The following is a 16860-nucleotide window of genomic DNA, read 5'->3' as shown; positions in this document are numbered from 1 at the left end:
AAGATCATGTGCAATTTGGAACAAATGGGATGCAATGTCCTTGTTGAACATGAAAACATGGTCATAGAAGTGGAAATAATCTAAGAGTATACAATCAGAGTTAATGCTGATCTTGATTCTGAAGAGTTTGGATCACACATGATGAACAATTTCTCTGCATACAAATCAATAGCAAAGTGCCTATGAGTTTCTCTTTCAAAAAATTACAAGATTGTAAGAGCAGCATATGTCGATGTGGTAAGAATTGAAGCTATATCAAAGACAATGGAGATCTCTGATCTTCCTACAATGCGTGATTGCATCACCAAGTATAAGGCCCTTCAGAACAATTGATTGTTTCAACTTCTTGCGTCTTCTTCTTTCTTTATTTTTCATGTTTGTAGTTTGAGAGGATGAGTAATTCAATTTACATTTCCTTTAGAAATGTAATCCAATAATTCTTTTGACTTAGTTTTACCAGGTCAAAGTTGGTTGAGTTGCTCTCACTTTTTCCTCCTTTTTCTCACTTCTTTTTCCTATATAAGGATTGTCCCCCTCATTGTAAAAATCATCTTTTATTTGTATCCAAGAAAGCTTTGAAGAAATTGTGCAAGCATAACTTTGATTGTGTAGTACTATTTTGAATAAAAAGTGAATACAAAGAAGCAATAGGTGCTGAACTTTGATTGAGTGCAATTTGGATAAGTGCAAATTAGAAGCTTTGATGGTAATTTGCATCTGTTTTCTTTGATTCATGTTATGTTGTATGATTTAAATAATTGAGCATAGAGGATTAGCAAACAATCGGAGCCGAAGCTTTGACTGGAAGCCATTGTGGTGATACATTAACTACGAGCTTTGACTATAGTTTGTATTGCCTCCGCAACTCACAAAAATAGTTAGAATTCTTTACTTTTGGAAGTCTTTGTGGCCCAATAGTAGAGGTTATTCTTATAGAATAGATTAAAACTGGACTTAGAGCCAAACCGGTATGCTTTCAACTACCCTTTGAGTTAGTGTTGGTTTATCGGTATGATAGTTTCTAGCTATTAGATAGAAGCTTAGTTAGAGATTTCATCTTTACTATTACTCACTCTGCGGGTAAGAGGATTCTTTCTTGAAAGTTAAGAGGAAAGAATATTGGTAATATCTTTTCAAAATCTCTCAACTTCTTGCTTACCTTGAGTTGATCCAAGGAATGGTGAGAAGGGGTTCATTCCCTTTAAGGTAGGAGAGACTCTGTCTCATACGCTGTGACTGGTCTACCTATTTTGCGATTGAATTTTAACAAACTGTCGGTTGCGAAATATCCACCCAATAGTTTTTGGTGACTCCATTGGGGATAGGAACGCATTTAGAAGCCTCTTGCTTTCAGTTGAAGTTTTATGTCTTTGTTCTAATTGGCGTTTGGCAAATAAGAGGCTATCAAACTAACAAGCTTTGAGCACGTATATTCGAGGATAAAGAAGGCTGAAAGTTCATCAAGTTTTGTTGGATCATTTTGGGCTCAACAAGCTCATTTTGATTTTCTCACTCCAATCCCTTCTCTTCCTCGAACTACAAGCTACCCACCTTCCAAAAAGAAGACTGCTATACATAGTGAAGATTCCTTATTTTTCCTTAAACTCCTTGTTCCTGCTACACAGTTAATTTTTGGGGCATTCCTTGTCTAACGAGAAATACAGGAAAGCGTTAAGTCTCGCGCATTAAAATAATAGGAATTTTTCTTTTTTTATCAAAACATTCTTGTTGAATCTACATTGGGGCTGGAATGTGTTGCGAGCGTAGAGTATGATCAAAGATGGTACTTGATATGTGCTTTTGTTGTTCATCACTGGACAAGATCCCTAGCTGCAACTCACGTATACAGTTGGAGTGAGAAGATCATTGAAGCCCACTTGAGATGCACAATCCTTTGTGCTATTGAAAAAGAAATAATTGAATATGTAGATGCTCTAGAAAATTATATTTCAAATACAACAAAGAAGAATATGAACTTCATTCTCTAAGTAGCTAAGGAATAATTTAAGAGCTGTAACAAGGTCCTTGCAAGGAAGATGCAAAAGACAAAGTTAAAAATGGCATTAGAAAATAGTTTAGCAAAAGTGCTTTATGAGACAAGTAGCAAGCTAGCTTTGGATTCGCAAATTAGGGAAAATGTTCACATCACTGTTATCCAATTGGAAGGATGCTTGACCATTTTGGAGCAATCACCCCATGACTTGTTAGAGCTTGTTCTTGTACCTTCAGTAACCACATTGAATCAACACAAGTGGCTGAAACATTCAAATGTTGGGATGGATCTTGTGGTCGATTATTCGCATAATTGTAATTCTTGACTATATCAAGAACCTTTTCTTATTCATCCATCCACATAATATTTGATAGCCCAACCTTCTTTATCAACATCTTCATTACGTCCATTGTAATTGTTATTGTACATGATGTCTTGCATAATACACAAATTGGTTTCCTTGTACGCCTATTTGTATTTATGGTTGTGATATGTAGATCTTGACTTTGCCATGTTGTGGTGGTCATTATCTGAACCTAGTCTTTTATCTTTTCCAGATGGTGCTCAGTCATTTACTCATTTTACAAATGTGATCAAATTTCAACTCATACATGGCCATTCTTTTCTTTTAGTGGCACCGATATCCTTTTGTATTTGAATTCAATAATAAATTCCAATATTTAATTAAAATTTATTATTCGTGTATCCTTTCGAAACTCGGGGAAATTACATGGGCCTTGGGTTGAGTGGAGCACACCCTATTGTAACCCTTCCACCAACATATAGGAGAGTTATGATGATAGCTAAGGAAATGATCTTTAACCATACGAGGTGAGTAAAGATGGCATGATGGAGGGGAATGATGTAAAGGTTTCACTAGGTATGCCAACCCCATGAAGCATGGGGCCAAGGGGGATAAGGATTTCTACTCTTGGGCCTTGGGCAAAGACAATGAGGGCATCTCATCACATCTTTCCTACCCTATTCCTCATTATGGTTAAGATCATGGAAGGTAAGTGCTATAAGTATGCTTCTTTCATAAGTCTAAATATGCATTATATTGTTACCTAATCACTATGTTAGAATCATATATCTCTTTGTATTATCACTTTAGCTTAAGGCAGATTATATTACACTACAACATAATTAGTCTGTGTGTATGGACTTGTCCACTGTTGGTGATCGTAGGACGTAAACCAAGATTTACCTTGTTAAAAGGCAATTTTAAGTGATAAAGTTGTATCTTAACCATCTATAGTTCTTATTTTAATGGAATTTGTGATTCTAGGGCAAAAATTAGGGCAATACCAAAAAGGGGACATTACATTTTGACATTGTCTTCGTTTTTTTTTACTATATTGTTGTGTTTTTTTGCATTTGTGGCCTTGAATTGTGTTTTGCATGAGCAATCCCTTTTCTATTCTTGCATACTGTGGCTGTCTTACATTTCATTATTATCAAATATTGCTTGTGTACCAATTATTTTAGCTCTTGTAAGATTTTCTCAATACTTCCATTATCATTATCTCTACTCTACCACTTATTGGAGAGGCAAAAAATAAAGTTCTTGGCAAATATCGGAGATAAATTGACAACTTCAAGAAAATATCGGGAATTTTAAAAATGACTTTAATTTAATTACAAATGCATCTTTTTGTAAAATTTAATAAGGCTATGCATCTAATGAGTCAGTAACTAAGTAAACAAACCAAACAAGCTGATCTAGATATATATAAATGCAATATGTATCAAAATTACATCCTAATGTGGAATGTTGATAGTTGCCAACCATATTTAGAGACTGTGAACTCTAAAACAAACTAGAAATAGAAAATTGTCTTTGTAAATAGATAAGCAAATACAAATGTCAGGTAAAATATGAAACTAATCTATATCTTTCTCTTCCCCTTCCCATTAAAAATAATTTTTTTTTAGAAAACTTACTTGTGAATCTAGATTTGCTTGAAAAATCTCTTTGAATCTGCTTTGAATCCACTTCAAATCCACTTGTGATCGATCTACAAGGCTGCCAAAAGCTATTTCTCTCCACCAAAACCCCTCTCCACGAAACACTCAATTGCCAAATGAACAATGAATGGGCAAGTTGTTGGGTGTACCAATTTTACTGGTGCCACCCAAGAGAAGCAGTAAAGTTATCACAAGAAGTTCACAATTTATCGCGGAGAAGTGGCCAACTTATCGGCGATAATTTAAGGTCTTCTCAGCTTGAATTTCTTGCCAAAATACCTTAAGTATCCTCATTTTGCAAAAGTTGTGATGAGAAGTAGAGATATTTGCTACTTATTGGAGAGATTTTAATCTATGACTAAAACATTTATTGAAATCATGATATCTGTAGAGGTTTCATAAACTAACATGCAGCCCTCCACATTTATTTTACTTTGTTACAAAGCTGAAAATAAAAAGACTAGATGCTTCTTGTTATTGTTAATTTCATCATTAGATTTAAGTTTTATGTGCGATGGATGAACTTAGGGTATTTTTATTATTTTTCTCTGTTTATTATTCTAGTTCGAACATTTTTCAAACACTTAGATTTTTTTTTTGAGGAACGTACTACTTTGACATGAGCTACTTTTCTGTATTTTTTCCCGCTCTTCCTAATTTATCACTCTAGCACAATTCTCTAATAGCGTTGTCTAATAGTGTCTTTTTAGTGTTGTTTTTATTTCCACCCAATAAGTTGATGACTATTGACAGCCAGGATTTGCTAGAGTCAGAAATACTTTTCTGAGTTAGTTGTAGAAAAAAATTATAATTTGTAATTTTTGTTGATATTGAAACTGAAAGTTATATGTATTTGAACTTTGAACTTATTTTTTTATCATTGAAATAAATTGAACTTTAATTTTGATCTGTATATGAAAGAAATGAGTAGTATGGTTTATAAATTCAATAAAATGCATGCTTTTAAAGCATTTTTTTAAACAATTAATATATTTTTTAGAGTTTGATAATTTTGTTGTGTTATTCTTCGACTTTTTGCTGTGTCTTAATTTTTCAACATTCTAGATTTGCTGAACAATTGACGAGTCCAAGTTTTTAAACAATGAAACTTTGATGTAAACAAATAAAACAATATTGTCGTAAACTACATAGTTTACAGAGAAATAGGGCACCCATATTCTATTAAAAAACTGCTTTGTTAACACTTAGGAGGGTCATATTGCTTGCTTTCATAATTCTGATATGGGTGTCAAATATATCTTTCTAGCTTTGCACAATACCAAAACTTAGATTAGTGAAAATTAGAATCAAGAAGCATCTACTAACAAATCCCAAAAATGGGTGACAGAGTTCAGCTATCATTGATGTTAAAAAATGCAGATTTTTTTGGGGCAAAAATACATGATAAGTTAGCTTTATGGTTTCTTATTATATTGTTATGAGATTTATGTACCTTTTTCAATATTTTTTGTTGCCTTTTATCAATATGGAGGAGAAATGTAAGAAGAGCATTTATCAATAAGGTAATTTTCTCAAAATAATGAGAACAAAAGTTTGCTGCAAGTAGGAAGCAACTAAGAGCATTGATTAAAAATTTACACATGGAAGTTAAAATGAAGACAGATGGAGTCTTTAGGAACATCCACCTTGAGAAAATTCCATCTTATCCTGGCTGCACCTCTTCATACTAAAGCTACTTACTGTTTCATCAGTTTGAATCAACAAAGGAATGGATAAATATTACTAGAAGGAATGAATGTATATTACTAGTAACATCCATGAGGTCAGGTAGCCTATGGGACTCATGGATTACTAGCAACGCATGTAAGCACAAAATCCCAAAATAGGCCACCAACACCATTGTCTTATTTATCTCCCTTTCTTTTTCTATCCTGGATCTTCTGTTGTGAAATTTGATTAGGTAATCTGCATCCTTTATTATCCTTCCTTTCTTGACAGGTTATTCAAAGAGTCTAAGATATATTTATTCAGAAAAAACCTTATCTAAAATGAAAGTTGATAGAAATATGACTTAAAGTCATCACTACAGCATGTATTTATTTCTATACACTGAGATGAAGGATTTCCACTTTTTGACAAGTACATTTTACACACTTATATGATTGCATGAGAGAGAGCGGGAGTGAGGAGAGAGGGCAAGAAAGTATCACAATAATATTTTGCTTCTGATGATTTTGCAGCAAAAGTAGGAAGGGGTCAAGTCACAGCTATTTTGACCGGGGCTATAGCAGTTCTATTAGGTGTAGGGTATCTTATATTGGTACAAATATTAGATTCAAGGGGCATTGTACTCCAACCTCCTCCTCCTGAGGCATTTGATCCTTGACTTTGTAATGAATAATAAGAACATCAAGAATTTTATGTTTTTAGTTTTACATATTTTATTCCTCTTGTTGCCCTCATTCAAAAGCTCAAAGGAATGGCTGAAACTTTGTTGTATATGTTGATGCCAAATTACATTTCGTTTTTATGTTGGCAAATTTTGGAAACAAAATCTTCCTAACACATTTTATGAATGTAAAGTTGAAATTAAACATATCAATTTTCCACAATCCATACTGTTTCTTGATGCAAAAACACACACAATCGAATCCAAATACAGCAGCGACAAAGAGTACAGCAGCGACAAAGAGTTGAAATTATTTACAGTGTTGCTTTGATGAATTCCTCATTTATTATGTATCACATGCAATTATTTTTACTCTTGAATTTAACGAGATTGAACACAAATTAAGATGAATATACATTTATAGTTTGAATATGTTATGTTTATTTTAATATCATGTGCATTTATGTCTTAAATGATCTAATAGTGTGTCTCAATCTCTTTATTGTCGCAATAATAGAAGATTAAGATCTATTTTCAATTGTTCAGTAGGTACAATTGGGAGATAATTCTAAATTATAATGTCATATAGGTCAACAAATGTTATAGAAGAATTTAGCCAACAATCTAAGATGGGAGTATAAAGACATGTTAATGTGCAGCTTTTAGGGGACCTTAACTAATTTGCACAGGCCTAAGATTTTTCATTTGAAAGTAGGCGAAGTGAGAAATATCAAATTACTAATCCCTTTAAAAGCTATCATGTTTTTAGAAACCTTTTCTGGAAAGCAACAATTATGTGTAATATCAGATAATGACAAATTGATAAACATTTTGATTGAAAATTGAGCGAACTAGATTCATTGTTTTTGGTTTTCTTGTTTGTTTTAGAATTACACGGCCTACATTCAATGCCTTCAAATGAAACAAAACAAGACATATATAACATAACAATATAACCCCGAGGCAATAAGTTAAAACCTCATAATTTTGATAGTAGAAAAATATTTTAGGAGACTTGTAGTGGGTGAGTACAAGCTTATTGGGCAGAAAATAATACAAATTGGACAATTTTCTGTTGAAAGTCAGGTATATAAACATGATGTTAATAATAAAATGCATAATTATTTTGTAATTTTTAAATTTATAATTTATTTTGATGTCTAATGACAAAATTTTCTGTTGAAAGTCAGGTATATAAACATGATGTTAATAATAAAATGCATAATTATTTTGTAATTTTTAAATTTATAATTTATTTTGATGTCTAATGACAAAAGTTTTATAGGAAAATGAAATATACACTTTGATTTTATGATAATTTTGACTTAAAAAAAAACATATCCATGCAGACATCTTGTCAACCAATAAAAAACAATGCTCCCAAACCGAGGAAGCAAACAAAAACATGAATGTTTGAAGATAAATATAATTCACTAGGAAATAGTATTTGGGGTGAGATATCTACAAATGTACAATGACTTTGCTTAAATAGGCAAGAGCAAGAAAGGGAGCACCAATGAGGTATGAGGGTATGTACAACCACCTGAGATAAATTTACTAAATGCATTGGAAACAAAATAACAATAAGCTCTACATGTCCACTAGAAACACAATAACGGTATGTGCCCAAGTTGGACTTAAGCATCGTAAATAGGTGACAACCTATATACTAACACCCCCACTCAAGTGCAACTTAGGGAAATAATTATTATGCAAAATGATATGATGATGGGTCCTAACAACTAGGTCATGTTAGGTATAAATGTACAATTCATTATGCAACTATTTGTTACAAATAGAGAAAACGAGAAAACCTCAAGGGAAAGATTTCCTAACAAAAATGAGATAATGCAAATAAACGTAAGTGATAAAATATGTAATGTGTGGTCTCAACACCAATAGCTCTCAATAACTACATCCATCACAAAGATCCAAATGATGGCCCATTCACCTTCACCACTGCACTATAGGAATATGAGAAACGGTAGCCCCTCTATAATGAATAATCAACTGGAAGAATAGTAAGTGTTTGAAGACAAAACAAGATCCAATGCCAACATAGAACTTGTCTCCCCTTAGGAAGAAACAAAACCATGTAATGATGTAGGTATGCTTCCCATTCTAGATAAGAATCGTGAGGAAGAGAAATTTAAATGTAAGATGATGTTGTCTTTGAAATTTGCTCATGTTGTCATAAGGGATTCTACATAAGCGAAAAAGAAGAGATTAGTATTACGAGATTAATTAAAAAACTAAACTAGCAACCAAAGTAAGCTCTACGAACAACATAATGAAATCACGATTATCATAAGTGGAATAACTAAACTAAATCAATCAAACTGATGCACACTCAATGCTTTTGTTTCTTCTTTGAACTTTGTTGAGTTGTAGTACTCAAAGGTGATTTTGTTTGCACTTCAATTCAAAGCTTCAAGAAAATATAATAATAACCTGGTAAAAGTCTAACATATGTTTATTGTGAATGATTGATTATAAATGAGAGAAAATGAGGGTTTATATAGAAATTCTATGTAGGATGAGTGATTGACATTGATTTAGGAAAAGCATGATGAACAAATGAGACAATTAGGAGGAAGAAGAATTTGAATAACCTCCTAAATTTGACGATTTAAAAAAGCGAAGAAGAGATAATATTGGGAAGATACTTTGGCTATTTGAAGATGACATTTCCAAAATGTAAATTAGGAAAAGAATTTGATTTCTATTTCGAAGGATTCTAAATTTTTAGAGTTTTGATTTTTAGTTTATGAGGGATGTTTTACGTTTTAGAAATTATAATTACCTTATACTTTTTATTATTTGATTTTTTGAGAAGGTAAAATTGGATTAAAAATGTAATTTTAAGAAATGTGGAATTAATATGAAAGTAATTGAAATTAGCTTGAAATTGGTTTGAAATGGAATTAGTTAGAAATTGATATGAAATTAAATTAATTCAAAGGAATGATTAGATAATTTGAATAATTAAATTCAAACAAATAGAACTTAATTATTCTAAAAAATTAATTAATTAAGGTTGATTAATTAAATGACATTAATTATTTAATTTACTTAGGGAAATGATCAAAAGATTGGATTATAGAGGAATAAATGATGATTAATGAATAAAAATTACTAGAGGATTAATTAGTAGTTAACTATGGGCTCACAAGCATGCACATTTTTGGGTGGCCACGCATACACTGCTACAACCTTGAAAGATTATGTCATGAACCTATAGGAACATGACCAAACATAAGAGAAGGTAACAAACGAGGTATCATTGGAAATTGATTTTCAATAAGATCTAAAAACAAAGATGACATGACATCAAAATGTCAGAAGAATCATAAAATAAGAGAGCTAAACCCTCAACTGTGTCTCCTACATTTGAAATGTGAGAGTCCAAATAATGAACCAATGTTTGGTGAATAAGAATTAGAATCAATAAAACAAGTAGATACATTTTACATTTAAATACCAACAACACATTTTTCAACCAAGTTCAAAAGGCAATTATGCTCTTGTTGACAAAAAATGATGGAAGTCTCAAGTAAAGGAGAATCAACTACCTTTGATGAAGAATCAAGAACCTCGAAATCAACTTCATTCTCATCTAAAATTTTAAGAGATGCCAAAGTATCAAATTCCCTAATATTATCACTGTCATATGATATATTAGCTAAAAGATTAAGAGATATGCTCAAAATAGAAAGGGTATCATTAGGAATGACAAAGTATTTGGTTTGTCATATAATTCCCAATTTTAAGTTCATAGAGCAAGAGGGCAGCTAAAATGAATAAGTGAATTCAAAAGATCATCATCAATATAATAAAAAATAACTCTAAAGATTTTGACCCTATATCCTTTCCAAATAATACTTTCTTGAGTTCTAGGAGCACAAACAAGATTTTACAAATATGATAATATACTTCAGGTCCACGATTACTTGAAGATTGAGGGGGAGGGGGGTGTGAATCAATTCTCTATCAGATTCAAAACTTTAACTAACTTATCAACAAAGATCAACCAAAACATATTTAACCAGTTCAACATTCACCACATGCATCCGATGTAAACTTAGGAAACTACAATTAAGATGACTTGTGAAAACATCCACACAAGTAACACCGACACTAATATTTTTCATGTGGAAACCCTTGGTCAGAGGGAAAATCATTGTGGGAATTAGTGCCCACAAATATTTGCACTCTTCTAAAAAACACACAGTTAGAGGCTTTAGCCTCATTAGGAGCTTATAATAATGCCTTGTTAAGAGAAGATCGTGATGGAGCCCAAAATTTTGGCCTCCATTCGTGATTATGCAAAGAAACATATTCCATTATTGTGGAACTGACCGCTCAACCTAATTTCAATCAACACATATAGTATGTAGTGTGCAATGATGGAAGCATTTTGATTTCTTTATGGGCCTCCAGAATCTATTATAAAGCAAGGGGTGTAAGAATTGAGACAAGGGTATGAATTGGGTGTGCCTAATTTGCAAGCATTGAAGAGTTTCCAAAGAAATGAATGTCTGATTTATATTATTGTGGAAGTCACTTATGTCTAAATTTATTTGTCTCTATGTTGGTCGTACTTAGCGAGATCTCCTGCTACATGCGCACGCGCGCGCGTGCGCACACACACACACACACACAGCTAGATGATGCTAACATTGTTACTACCATGGACAATAGAAGTGTTGGAAATGATATGTGGTTGATTAATTGTGCATTGCAAGTAAAATGACACATAGGGCTTTGAAGGTTTAGACCTTTATTATTAGAAGTTGAAACTGCAATTCATGGGGATCATTGAGGTGAATCTGGATAGGCATGCAACCATGAATGCTCAAGAATATTTGTTGAAGAAAATTTCTACAACGAGGTATTAAATTCAAAAGATTGAATGAAAGGATAAACAACATTTACTATGAAATGAGAGCCAAAACATTGTCTAAAAGGGTCATTGATGAAAGAATGAAAAATTGAAAAAGTAGTGTTGATCATGTGATTCAAGTATGGGTTTGGCTCTCAAGGAATAAAAAATGACAACAATAAAGAAGAATAATGTAGAATCTACAAAGACAATTGAACTTGTGTAAAACAAAGAAATACATAGACATGCAGCCAAGTATATATAAATATATAAACATGGTGCTCAATGCAGAAGATATGAATGCACTCTAAAGACATTTAGAGTTATCCTTCATTCACACAATAGACTATTGATATGTTGAAGGCTAACGCTCATTATTTGTCTCCCTCCAATTGTGTGTCTCTTTGTTTTATGAGACCTTTCATATGTAATGTAATTGGAGCTTATTTATATGCTACTCCTGCTCATTTGTAATTATCTTTTATACATCAATATAATACTTGTAGAACTAGAATAAATCTGGTGTTGTGTTTATCATCTAATTGTTTTACATTTACTGGTTTTTCTTTTCACATTTAAATCATTTTAATTGGTATCATAGGACAAGTTGTGTAGGTTGGAAATCGGTGTTGAATTTTTGGAAAAATAGAGGATGCGAAAGTGGAGAAATTTGCAGTCAAGAACTTCATCGTGTTGAAAGTGTACATGTGCTTCTTGTTGATTAAGCAAGACCTGTCAATTACAATTGAAGGAAATAGTAAGAAACCAACTTCAATGATGGATGAAGATTGGAAAAAGACTGATGAGAAGGCAATGCCATCGATCTTTCTCTCGTTATCATAGAATGTCTTGTTCAATGTTTTGAATGAAAAGACAAGAAAAGAAGTTTGAGACAAACTTCAAAGTATGTATGAGACTTCATCGATTGCAAACAAAATCTTCATTATGAAGAAGCTCTACAAGCTGAAAATGAAGAAAGAGATTGCAATGTCAAATCATATAAATGATTTGAACACTTTATTATGCCAAGCAACCTCAGTTGGTATGACTCAAGATGATGAAGCCAAAGCCATCATCTTGTTGTGTTCCTTACTTGACAGTTGGGATCATGTAGTTACAACAGTAAACACTTCAAACTCCACAAAGACAAAGCTGGTCTACAATGAAGTTGTTGCCACTTTACTTAGTGAAGTCATGAGAAGGAGTAACAAAGACTCCTCATCTGGTGATGCTCTCACCATTCTCAGCACCAAGCGAAGGGGAAGAAGCCATCATATAGGTAACAATCATTACAATCAAAGGAAATCTAGATCACCCAATTGATCAAAGTCAAGAGGTAGGAATGGAGAGTGTTGGTTTTGTGGTAAGCTTGGCCACTCAAAGCAAAATTGCCGGGCTTACAAGAAAACACAAGAAAAAGTAAGGAATATTGAAGCAAATACATCTTATGAGAAAGATGAAACTATTTTAATTCTTTCTACAAGTGACGCAAAATCATATTCTTGGGTGATAGATTCTGGAGCCTCCTTTCATGCCACTTTGTGTACGAATTGTTTCACAAATTATCATGAAGGACAATTTGGAGAGGTATTTCTTGCAGACAATAGATTTTGCAAAATAGTTGGCAAAGGTGACATTTTGTTACAGCTAGAAGATAGAGGACAATGGTTGTTAAAAGATGTTCGCCATGTTCCATTAAGGCAAAATCTAATTTCTGTCAATTAGCTTTTTGCACAAGGATATCATCCATTCTTTCATTCGAATACTTGGAAAGTCACCAAGGGTTCGAGGATCATTGCCAAGGGCAATAATGTTGGTAGTCTTTATCTTTTTGAAAAGCCTATCGAAATAGGCGCTATTATGATAGTCATGGGCAATGATGTAGCACTTTGGCATCAAAGATTAGGCCACGTGAGCAAGAAAGGCCTTGAGGTTCAAAAGGGATCATCTATCGGGTCTCTAATCAACAAACTTGGAGTTTTGTGAACATTGTCTTTACAACAAGCAAAAGAAGTCAACTTCTTGAAAGATGGGCATGACATAAAGAAAAGACCATTGGAACTTGTGCACTTAGATGTCTTTGGTCCTACCAAGGTAAGTTCTTTGGGAGGTGCACAATTTTTGTTGCTTTCCTTGATGATTGTACTAGGAAAGTTTGGATATATATGATGGCCCATAAATTTGAAGTCTTTTCTAAATTTGAACTTTTCAAATCTCTTGTTGAAAACCAAAGAGGTCACAAGATTAAATGCTTGAAAACGAATAATGGGGGTGAGTTTTGTTTGCTGGAGTTTGATAATTATTGTACAAATAATGGTATTCGTAGAGTGAAAGTTGTCCCCTACACCCCTCAAGAAAATGGGGCATCAAAAAGACTCAATAGGACTATACTTGAGAAAACTCGGTGTATGCTTTCAAATATAAGATTGGGTAAAGAGTTTTGGGCTGAAGCATGTAATTCAGCCATGTATTTAATCCATTGAAGTCCTTCAAGGTTGAATTTCAGAATTCTGGAACAGGAATGGCAAGGAAGACAGAGTTACATAATCTCATCTTTGGGTCGTTGGGTGTGAAGCCTATGTACGTGTGCCCAAAGAAAAGAGAAGCAAGTTGGATTTTAAATTAAAAGAAGGAAGGAATTTTTTTTGTTGGTTATGGAGAGGACCAATTTTGGTTCAAAATTTGGAATCCAGTTCAGAAGAAGGTTATTTAGAGTAGAGACATTGTTTTCAATGAGAAAACATTTCCGACTTTTCACACCGAAGAACTATCAACAACATAATATGTTTCAATATCTACACAAAGGAATATTGACATTAATATACGGGTGATTCCCAATTCAAATTCATATAGTCCTACTCCTATTTGTTTCCTACTTGTAATTCTACAAGACAGACAGAATACAGTGAACGGGGTATGCAATTTGAAGAAGCATTTAGGCAGCGTTTAATGGTGGAACAGGGGACTGAAATTTTTGACACCTCTACTCCCACACAAAATATGGAGAGGTATCAAATGATCTCTCCGAATATCCGTGACATGTCCCTTCTCAAAACACGTGGAGATATTCAACATAAAATTGGTAGTCAAATAGCCTTGAATCACATTGATTCACTTCATTCCGCTGAACGAAATTAGTGTTCATCCACATGGGTCACACTTTGCCTCAAGACTTGCCATCGATGATATTTGTCCATCTCTACACAGTTACCGTGAAGAAACTATGGGTCGTATGTCTCTGAATCTATTGCAGGACAATCTTTTATATGATCAAGGTACACACGGATCTGAAGAAGGGCATTCCAACAGACAAAGCCTTCATGATGATACGCTGGGCAGCGTTGGAAAATTTGGGCACAGACCTGGCATCGTGAATCCTAATCATGATGGCAGTACCTCCACTCATGGCCTCAAGAGGGATCTAAACGATATTAGCCCATGCCATACTGTTGACGGATCAAGACGCCTAGACTTTGATTCAAATCAAAGGCGCCATACCTTGGAGCAGTGTTGGATGGAAAACACTCTCTCAATCTGCAGATCATGAATTGAGTGGAATTCACAGGCCTGTAGACTTGCAACCTGCCAATAAAATCACCAATTCTAGCAACGATAATGTCCATGGTTCGTGGTTTGCTACACACCATAGCACTTCCAAAATTCCAAGTAACTCCTTGGCATCAACACAGCATAACATGGCAAACAAAGATCTTCCCATACACAAGCTCGATAACAGAGCTTCTAATTTCATTAAAAATTCAATTGGTAGAACGACCATCTCTGGTTCTCCATTTGAATAAGTTCAAGCTCAAGCAGAGAACATAGAACCCCAATTAAAGAAATCTACTAGAGAGAGAAGAATGCCAGCTAAGTTTTCTGATAATGAGCTTCTTTATGCAGAAGAGGCAGAGCCTTCCACATTGGTTTTTGAATTCTTAGAACCAACTATTTATAAATCTGCTCTCAAAGATATAAATAATAATAAATGACAAGCAACGATGCATGATGAAATGGATTCTCTAATCAAGAATTGAATTTGGGATTCGGTCTCTCTTCCGCCAAATCAAAGACTAGTTAGGAATAAGTAGGTATACCAGTTGAAAGAGGAAGTGGAAGGCAGAAAAGACTTCAAGGCTAAATTGGTGGTAAGGGGTTTGATCAAGAAGAGGGGATATATTTCAATGAGATCTTCTCACCAGTTGTTAAAATGATAACCATCCAAACTGTTTTGGATTAGCAGCAACATGGGATCTTGAGTTGGAACAACTTGATATCAAGACCACATTCCTACATGGTGATGTAGAAGAAGAGTTATATATGGAGCAACCTCAAGGATTCGTTAAAAAGGGACAAGAACATCTTTATTGCAAGCTAAATCAGATTTTGTATGGGCTCAAGCAAGCACCAAGACAGTGATGTATAAAATTTGATCGCTTCATGGCTGAACACAATTTCACAAGATGCAAATCAGATCCATGTGTCTACTTCAAGAAACTTCCTAATGGTGATTGAGTTCGTCACTCCTTTATGTCAATGACATGTTAGTAGCTGACACAAATAAAAGAATAGTTAATGAGTTAAAGGAGAAATTGGCAAGAAAAATTTCTATGAATGACTTAGGGGAAGCTGAGAAGATTCTTGGCATGATGATCACAAGGGATAGGAAAAAGAGGGAAATTACTTTGTCTCAAAAACAATAAATTGACAAAGTTGTTGAGATATTGGCATGGATGATGCAAAATTTGCTTCTATTCCACTTGCTGATCATTTCTAGTTAAGTTCCAAATTATGTCCAAGCACACAAGAAGAAAAGGAATTCAAGGAGAAAATTCCTTATAAATCAGCAGCTAGTAGCATTATATGTGCCATGGTTTCTATTTGCCTTGACATTGCTCATGTGGTAGGAGTTGTGAGCAGATTCATGAGCAATCCCAAAAAACCTCATTGAGAAGCCCTCAAATGGATACTAAGGTATCCAAAAGGTACTTTAGATTATGCATTATGTTTTGGAGAAAATAAGGTTCAACTGCAAGGTAACACTAATTCTGATCTTGCCAGAGACTTGGATAAATGAAGGTCTGACATAGGTTATACCTTCATGTTTGTTGGAGTTGTGATCAGTTGGGCTTCACGGTTGCAACATTGCATTGCTCTTTCTTCAATTGAGGCTGAATACTTAGCTCTTTCTGAAGCTGCAAGGGAAATGATTTGGCTTCAACAATTGCTTGGTGACTTGAAAGTTCATCAAAGCGAATATAATATGTTTTGTGACAACTGTAGCATGATTTTCATGGCACATAATCACTGATCACAATGTTGCTCTAAGCATGTTGACACACATGCTCACTTTATTAGTCATACAATTGAAGAAGGCAAGCTAAAAGTTCTTAAGATTGACACCAAGATCAATCTAGCATATATTTTCACAAAGGTTGTCGCCAAAGAGAAGTTTGAATGTGTTAGGACTTCTCTTGGGCTTGTGAAGAAAAGGTAAATCAACATTTAAACAAGGTATTGGGTGATCAGTTGCAACATTGGTTGTCCTTCATGTGGGAGTTTGTTGATATGTTGAAGGCCAACAGTCATTATTTGTTTTCCCTCCAATTGTGTCTCTTGGTTTTACAAGACTTTTCATATGTAATGTAATTGGAGCTTATTTATATGTTG

At 33.8% G+C, this 16860-nt stretch overlaps 1 protein-coding gene across 3 annotated transcripts in view; it reads left to right on the top strand.

The window, feature by feature from the left end:
* Positions 1-6538, top strand: part of LOC149548178 (uncharacterized) — a 103741-nt gene extending 97203 nt beyond the window's left edge. For all 3 annotated transcript variants that reach the window (XM_089792219.1, XM_089792221.1, XM_089792220.1), the window contains one exon: positions 6163-6538. In XM_089792219.1, the coding sequence (XP_089648345.1) occupies positions 6163-6308 (146 nt within the window). In that variant the 3' untranslated portion in view covers positions 6309-6538. The remainder of the gene's footprint in view (positions 1-6162) is intronic.
* Positions 6539-16860: the final 10322 nt, after the last annotated feature.

Source organism: Cupressus sempervirens, chromosome 7, assembly GCF_028749045.1.
Source record: "Cupressus sempervirens isolate cs-2001-9-10 chromosome 7, ASM2874904v1, whole genome shotgun sequence".
In the NCBI taxonomy this organism is placed as follows: Eukaryota; Viridiplantae; Streptophyta; class Pinopsida; order Cupressales; family Cupressaceae; genus Cupressus; species Cupressus sempervirens.
The sequence above is the reverse complement of the archived record's forward strand: the minus strand, read 5'-3'. Positions and strand labels throughout refer to the sequence as shown.